Source organism: Solanum tuberosum, unplaced genomic scaffold, assembly GCF_000226075.1.
Source record: "Solanum tuberosum cultivar DM 1-3 516 R44 unplaced genomic scaffold, SolTub_3.0 scf00282, whole genome shotgun sequence".
NCBI classification, from domain to species: Eukaryota; Viridiplantae; Streptophyta; class Magnoliopsida; order Solanales; family Solanaceae; genus Solanum; species Solanum tuberosum.
In genome coordinates, this window is record NW_006239209.1 from 182,147 (window position 1) to 190,917 (window position 8,771).

Genomic DNA, 8,771 nt, shown 5'->3' on the forward strand with positions numbered 1-8,771 from the left:
AGGAAAACCAACCCCCCCTATATCCCCCCCCCCCCCCCCACATAAAAAATAATAATTGTGTATTTCTCCCAACACCTTCTACACTGTCACCCCAACACTACTTACTATATATAATGCCTCTAATTAACCATGTCCATGCACTTCAAACACAAAATATTTAAAAGTTCTAAAAAAGCAACACTCAAACACCATGATCAAAACTTCAAGTTGTATATTTTCTTTCTTGGTTCTTATATGTTTCTTGGTGGTGGTGGCTTTTGGTGGTACTTTCGACCAAGAATTTGATGTTACATGGGGTTATGGGAGGGTGAAAATACTCGAAAACGGGCAACTTCTCACTCTTTCCCTTGATAGAAGTTCTGGCTCTGGATTTAAGTCTAAACAACAATATATGTTTGCAAAGATTGACATGAAGATCAAACTTGTCCCTGGTAATTCTGCTGGCACCGCTACTACATACTATGTAAGTTGATCATACTTTATAAATATATTTTTAACCTGTTATAGCAGTTAATATATCGTACTTTCAAGTTATTAATTCATACTCTCCATGGATGAGATAACCTATAGTTATTTTGAACCTAGTTGTACGTTTTCTATTTCAATTTAATTTTGACTGTGACTTCGAATACAGTTATCTTCAGTGGGGTCAGCTCATGATGAGATTGATTTTGAGTTTCTTGGGAATGTAAGTGGAGAACCATATACTCTTCATACAAATGTGTATGCACAAGGCAAGGGAGATAGGGAACAACAATTTTATCTTTGGTTTGACCCTACTAAGGATTTCCACACCTACTCTATTCTTTGGAATCCTCGAAATATCATGTAAGCATACCTTTTAATTATTTTACATATATATTATTAAATTCTTAGATTACTTAAACATTTCCTATATAAATTAAACTTATGTTATAAGATGAATAGATGATTGATATTTAAAAGTTTTTAGATAAGAGATCACCATGGCACAAACATTCAAAATATTAATTAGGGATAGAATGAATGAGACTTGTCTATCATTAATCAAAAGTCTTATTAGTTAATTTGAAAAAAATAGATAGTTATATTAAAAAAATACTTTCAGATTCAATGGTAAAATAGTAGTATTACTCAAATTAGATGTTTTATCATTCCATATATTGCTAAAATAGGGGTGGGGGTCGGGGGGATAAAGTTAAGCAACTATATGAAAATGACCATATTAAAACTCATTTATTAAGATAAGGATTTAACTTGTAATTACACCGATAGTATAATGTTCTTTTTTTAGTTTAATATAGAGTACAATCTTTTTTGAGAAGTGGAACATTCATTGAAATGAGCGATATTCACAATTTCGTAGCTAAATAACAAAATTTTCATGTTATTAACTACATATTATATAAAAATTCAATTAGCTACTAGAAGATATTAAGTGATAGATTAGCTAGGAATTACCGATAAATTCCATTGCTAATTTCATGATTTCTAGTAGTGTTTGGAGCAACAGTAAAATTGTCTATGGGTGACCATGGATTCGAGCTGTAGAAATAACCACTAATATAATACCTACATTAAAGTAGACTGTCTACATCATGCTTCTTAGGATGCCACCCTTTCTTGAACCCCGCGTGAATGTTGGATACTTTGTGCACCAGACTGTTATTAGTACAAGTTTTCCTAGACACACATGCTATGCAAATTACTCACATCTTCTTCTAATTTATTTATCAGATTTTTAGTAGATGGGACACCAATAAGGCAATACAAGAATCTTGAAGCAACAAATGGAATACCTTACCCAAAGAACCAACCAATGTGGTTATACTCAAGTCTATGGAATGCTGAGGAATGGGCAACAAGAGGTGGCCTTGTAAGGACTGATTGGAGTAAAGCCCCTTTTATTGCTTCTTATAGAAACTTCAATGTCCAAACTTCCAAGAATCCCATAGCCAATTCTTGGTTAACTCAATCATTGGATAATGTTGGCTTAGCAAGGATGAAATGGGTGCAAAAGAACTATATGATATACAATTATTGCACTGATACTAAACGTTTCCCTCAAGGATTCCCTCATGAATGCACTCTAAATTAATAAGTATTTGTCTTAAAATTTCCTCTATTTTTTTTCTTCTGAGTGAAACGATAAGAGTTGTCGTTGTGTGAATAAAAAGATTATTATAGTTTTCAGTGGTTGAAAGTTGAAACAACTTCTTGTAGAAATGCATATGATAAAGATGAGTGTGTGTCAGAAGCTTAGCGTATTAAGCTGTCCTTTAAAAAAGGTTATTGTCTTTGTTTTTATTTTTAATTTTATATTATACTATAAAGAAATGTATAGTAGCCCATTTGAGAGTGATATTGTTTGATTGTACTTATGTGATAAGTTGGAAATATTGTTTCAGATCTTGACTTGTTCTTGTTATCTCAAAAGTATCTAGGGACACAAGTTATGCTTATCTATAATATAATATATGGTACTCATTATTCATATTCCGTTTATTTTTAGATTGGACATATATATATTGAAAATAGCTGCAAGGCAAAAACCGAAAGCCCTTCTTTTATTGTTGTTCCTCCCAAATACATGGCTTACATACCCGGCTCAACATTCTTGGAAAACAATCGAATTGAGGGTTCGGGAGCCTAGCTATAAGTGGAACGTTTGCTATGCTATAAGGACTATGCGCCTACCCGGGACTATGTGTAGGGGTCGATCTATCCCACAAAAAGGATCCTCCTATCTCAAAGGGATTTCGAAGCGAGCAAGTTCCCTATTCCGTATCTTGACCATCTTATCTGCAAGGGCGGCTTCCTCCGTTTCTGGTTTGCATGTCTTTCATTCTGAATTGCCTCCTTTGACTCGTGCATGCTTGCGTTTAGATAGGTTAGATACTTCTTATATTAGGAGTTTGCATATGTTTTACGAGAAAAAAAAATCAAATCGAGGATTACTCTTCTATGTTTAATACTTTTCTCGTCTATGCCATGTTAATATCTCTTCATATTTATGATTAAGAATAAAAGTGGAAACAAACAACTAAAATGTCTTGATTTTTTTTAAAATGCCAACTATTTAAAGGCTAGAAAGCAGATTTTCGTCAACATGCCTCTGTCCTAACTAAGGTAATTTGGTAGTTTTAAATGTTAGCTATTGTGGGGCTCTTTCTAAAAGGCTATACTTTGTTTTGTAGTACCATATGCATGTTTATCTGTAGACAAAAAAAACCAGCTACTTCGAAAGAGTGATGGTGTCCACAACTCTCAACTTATTTAAAGGGTATTTATGTAATGTTTTTGTGGTTTTACTTACTTATCGGATAAAAATGAGTTAATTTTTTGTATAATTATTCAAATTGAGAAAATTTTATGAAAATTTCTTATAAGATCATTCATCTATAGCTTTATATATGTCTTACAAAGTCTTTCTCTCACTAAATTTTTCAGTTGATATGTCATGTCATATTAATTTCTTATTTTTCAAGCCACCTGATATAAAATCTAGAATAATTTTGAATATAAAAATACCGAGTCTAGCCATTTTGTTTTATGTATATATGTCAATTTAATTAAGTTCTAAATTCTAAAATGACTTTAGTGGATTTTCTTAATACCTGAAATCATATAAGAAAATTAAACTTTAACAAAAATATGACTTATTATTGTTGCTTCATAAAATACTAAGAATTGACTATTTTATCCTTTTTCAGCTTTATCACACGTATACATCATTTGCAAAGTATAAATTGTCAGTGATGACCCTGTTGGAAATTGACCCGACTATCATCTGTATACATCAAATAATAATAATTTTTCTTTTATTGTATGGGTCCATATTTTATTGCAAAAACATGTGGATGGCTAAATGATTTTTAATTCTATTTTTAGTTACTACTGTTTAGAAAAGAAAATAATGCAGAAATTGCTGAAAATCGACCTAAGTAATTAGTTATTCAGGGAAGATGTACAAATTTAATCTTCCTATGTTTGGAAAATTTTGCAAATTCAATTAACCTTGAATTGGAAAAAACATTAAATCATGATCTAAAATATTTAGAGTTATTGCAACATAATATTATACCTGAATCTAATATTGTTTGAAAAAGATATTTTTTAGGATCTATATTTACACAATTTTTAAAAATAGAAATAAAATCTAATTAATAAAAGAAAAACATTCATGTTTAGCAAGTTATGTCACTTGTCTTCTTCAAATGCAACTAGTTTTACTTAGATAGGTATTCTACTATAACATGAATCGTTGGGCCTGTGTTAGCCCACTTTGATATCTAGTATGTAAGATAAAACTGTTACTGAGTCGTTTGGTAGGGTATATTAATTAAAATCGTCTTTGTATTAAAATTTTGTCCAGTCTAGGATTGCAACTAATGACTCAGTTTAACTAAATAATAAGACCCAATATTATTAGTTAACAGACGGGAGAATTGATTAAAATTTAGTCCAGCCTAAGATTGCAACTAATGACTCAGTTTAACTAAATAATAAGACCCAAAATCGTCTTTGTATTAAAATTTAGTCCAGCCTAAGATTCCATAAATCATAGTTCATAAGCTTCATCACGTGTCCATAGTCAAAAATCGTGGATCATGCATGGGTTCATATGAATTCAACTCAAAATCATGTAAATACTTCAATTTATGCATTAAAAGATAGAAAACACGTAATTGAATCATAATTGAGAAGAACCCATATATGAAGATTGAATAAAATCCTAACTTTGAATTGAGAATTGAATACTTGTAAAATTGGAAGATCTTGGGGACTTTATAGAGGAAAGGACTTCATAGCCGGTGAATACTAACATACCTTAGTGACTAAGCCCCAAAAGTTATGGCGAATTGGAGATTTTGAAGTGAAACCCTATCTTCTTCTTACTTAGCTTTAGAGAGAATTTGGAGGGAAATTTAGGATTTAGGAGAATGATTTAGAATGAGTAGTTTTATGACTTAAATTCTTATATACATATTAGAATGGGGGTTAAAATGACATAGCTTAGATACTAGACACATATAAAAAGACTAAAATGGCCCTGACTTAAAAAACTTACATGAGACTTATATGGGAGCCCTTCACGAACCATTTAGCTCTTCACGATCAGTGAAGGGGGTCGTGAAGGTTGGGGATCAAAATTGGATTGCAAAAACGACCACCCTAACACCCCTTTCCACGGGCCGTGAACCCTTCCACGGGTCGTTTAGGCCTTCGTGAAAGGTTCACAGTTGGGCTAGGGTTTGCGGACCCATCTATTCAACCCGCCTTACATTTTCTAAATTTCAAGGTGTTATAGTTTGCCTTGTTTATTAGGTTTCTTGCTAGGTATCGTGTTGATTGGTACTCACTCCTTGTTACTAGACTCGTGTAGGTTCCGAGTCCGTTTCAGTGTCAGTGCTTTTCTTCTCCTATTTCTGAGGCTTGTTAAAGGTATGTTGAGAGGTAGTTGTTTGTCATCACGGCGGTCCTTCTAGCTATTTATTTTATGTTTTGTTCTATTTGAGAAACAAAGACTTGAGACTTGTAATCATCTTTAAATTCCGTAATTTTATTAGTGGCTTGTACATTTGACAATTAGGTTTTGGGGTGTTAATAGAATGAATGAATTTTTCGCTTTTATCTTATTCTTGTTTTATCTTTCCGCTTTTCTTTCGTTCCATTGAAATGAGGTTGACTTGTCTTGATGGGAATAGACAAGTGTCATCACATCCATTTTTGGGTCGTGACATCAAGAAAGGGCAATCCCCCCCCCCCCCACCCTATTATACCCAACAATTTATTAACGTTGAGTTAATATTTTTGAAAAATGCAATGAGTAAATATGTTTGACACTCTATTAATTAATAAGGATAAAATGTTAACTCACTATATCGATCATTATTTTCTTAATAAGTGTGTCAATTCAAAATTTGACAAATAGATTGAGACAAAAGGAGTATGTGCCTTCACCAACCTGCTCTCCCCTTCTTGAGATATTTAAGTTTTGTGCACTTCTTTTTTTCTTTTCTTTTTTTTTAATTTTAATTTCTTAGTTTGATCATTGATATGGGTAAAAGTACAACATTGAGTTTGGCATTCCAAACTTTGACATGATTAAGGATAGCAACAATGTAGGACTGTTCTACTAAGTACCACCAAAAGGAAGTGTTCAAATTAGCTCAAAATCTAATCAGATACGATGTACAATTTAAGGGAACTTATAAATAATATTGACAGGTCTCATTGGTTTTGTTCTAAAGATTGGAAAATCTCATCTATCCATCTTGAAGAGACCTCTAACTTGCTTAGGAAGGGACGAAAAAGAGTTGAGGGATGAAGTCCTTCAATGCCATGAATCAAGGTGGAGAACTTGTTAGCCAGTTTATTAGCGTCACTAAAGCAATGACCGATGTAGTATTCATGCTCATCGATTAAGTTTTGGGAAAATACATAAAAAAAAAACCTGAACTTGGCAACAGAACTTTCTTTAACACTTAAACTATACGAGCGTTTATTTACCCCCTTAATTTCATTTCGCGTGAATTTAATACCATCCTAACGGATGACGTGGCAAAAAAAGAAAAGAATTTTTTTTTGAAAGCGCGTTAAGTTATTTTTTAAAAAAAGTAATGGTCCCACTTTGTATATATGAAAAAAAGAAACCCACCCACCCCATTCTTCTTCTTCTTCAAACCCCCCCACCCCGCTTTTTTCAAAACCCCACGTACCCCCTCTACCTGCTTGTCATTTCTTCCTCAAACTCCCCACGTCACCCTATTCCTAACCCACCCCATCCTCTTTCTCCTTCTTCAAACTCTACATTCAAAGCACATAAATAAAAAGAATCAGATCCACATAAAGTTTTTTACTCTTTAATTTGGAGATTTGATTTTTCTTAAAAAGTTATGATTTTTTTGAAAATAAAGACTTGGACATAAAAGAAGATGAGGTTTTGTCAACCGTTCTATAATGTTAATGGTTGGCAATGGCGATTGAAGCAATGGGTAGAGAAAGTTTTTTTTTAAAGAAAAATCACTACAAATAAATGTGTTTTTCTTGAATTAGTTAAGAATTCCACATTAGTCTGGTTCAACATGGGCTTGTGTTTTTGGTGTAAAAATCGTCATCGAGCTTGGAGTAGTGCAACACATGTTAGATCCATTTAGAATTGGTGTGGAGCAACAAAGCATAAGTAATATGTTTCCAGAAGAAGTTCAAATCAGTGCTCTTTTTATTGTGTTTAGAACAAAGAGTCTATAATTAGCTTTTAGCTTCAACTTAATTTTCCTAGTTTTAACGTTCTTAATATATAGAATATGGTTCTGTTAATTGCAAAAAAAGTTAAGAATTAGAACTTGATTAGTATATAAAAAAAATAAAATAAAGAACACCGACAATCGACAATGGCAGTAAATGATGTTAAAAAAAATCACTGGTAATGACTTCAATTTTTCTTAAACTAATTAAGAACTAAAGATTAACTAGTATTTAAATATTCTGAAAAGGAAAGAAAGAAATGAATTTAAAAAATCAAAAATTAAATTTTAGAGAATTTCCAATGTGGCTATGATGTGGCACTTATGTGGTTCTGATGTGTCAATGACGTGGCGCGTGTGTAATACACTTGCCAACTTGAGACTGGTATTATATTTTTAGGGTGGTATTAATTCACTTCAAATATGTTAAGGGGGGTATTTAAATGGCCGTATAGTTTAAGTGTTAAAGTAAGTTATGTTGCCAAGTTCAGGGAGGTTTTTATGTATTTTCCCTTAAGTTTTTGACTCTTGAACCATACCACTGATTTTTCAGGACGAGTCTCATTCTGTTTCAATACATCTGGTTAACACCATGGAGTTTGTTTCAACCCAAACATTAGAGAAGCTTCTATTAGCACACCATTAAGACCATAAAGAAGAGTTGTTATTCCTGCGATGTTTTCGCTCTTTCAGATTAAATTAACATATTATAAGCTAGAAAATAAAATAATAACTAACCATTCTGTTAGAAAAATAATAGGAAATATAATTGAAGCTTTGAGACATGTAATCACTTTCTTTAAAGAGATATTGTCCATCTACATATTGGGGTAACTACAAACAATTCTCTTCAAGGATACAATAAAACCCTTTGTTTATACATGCAGATTTTTCTTAGGCTATTTCTAGAGAGTCTTTATGTAACGATCGGGTTCCGTCAATATAGAAAAGCCAATGGGGAAAAATTTTGGGTCGGAAAACTTTTTCGTAGAAACTTGAAATTTCTCAATCTAGTCCAGATTTGGACGAAATCGAAGTCTTGGAGGTGTAGGGAAATCTGGTAAAAATCGGGTGACTTATTTATGATTTTGATTACATTAGTAGTTAGATAAGTCGTTAAGGAATCCGTACAACTTTACAGAATTGAATTCGGGTGAGTAGAACTCTCGAAATCGATCTTAGCGTGAACATATTTTCTAAGCGTCGTTGGTTAAAGGTGTGTTGTGAAATGGGGGACCTTAGAATTATTAAAATAGCTCACTATTTCGTGCAAGCCGCTTTGGCGGTGGTTTTGGTCGCTCTGGAGGGGCCGCTATAGTGGGGTGAGGGCCTCCAGATGCGACTTAAGGTCGTAAATAAACCCTAAAACGTCTTTATTCTGCACTTTTCCATTTTTAGAGCTAAAGAACGAACCCCAGGCGATTCTTGACAATTTTCCACCATTCTTGAGGCTAAAGGTAAGATTTTAACTCCCTGAATCCGTTTTTCGATCCGTAGAACGTAATAGAATGGGTAATTATTGATGGGGGGGGGGGGTTTGCT

The 8,771-nt window shown here is 33.0% G+C and overlaps 1 protein-coding gene across 1 annotated transcript; it reads left to right on the forward strand.

Moving 5' to 3' along the window:
• The first annotated feature begins 94 nt into the window (after positions 1–94).
• Positions 95–2,394, forward strand: LOC102593938 (xyloglucan endotransglucosylase/hydrolase protein 24-like). Its single transcript, XM_006359004.2, has 3 exons — positions 95–463; positions 635–828; positions 1,717–2,394. The coding sequence occupies exons 1-3, from the start codon at positions 191–193 to the stop codon at positions 2,075–2,077; spliced, it is 828 nt and encodes a 275-aa protein (XP_006359066.1). The 5' UTR covers positions 95–190; the 3' UTR covers positions 2,078–2,394.
• The last annotated feature ends 6,377 nt before the right edge of the window (positions 2,395–8,771 follow it).

Excerpts from the sequence above, each read along its gene's own strand:
- LOC102593938 (XM_006359004.2), top strand. The coding sequence starts at position 191 with ATGATCAAAACTTCAAGTTGTATATTTTCTTTCTTGGTTCTTATATGT. Across the intron at positions 464-634 it reads GCACCGCTACTACATACTAT|TTATCTTCAGTGGGGTCAGC; the intron begins GTAAGTTGATCA and ends CTTCGAATACAG. Across the intron at positions 829-1,716 it reads TGGAATCCTCGAAATATCAT|ATTTTTAGTAGATGGGACAC; the intron begins GTAAGCATACCT and ends TTTATTTATCAG.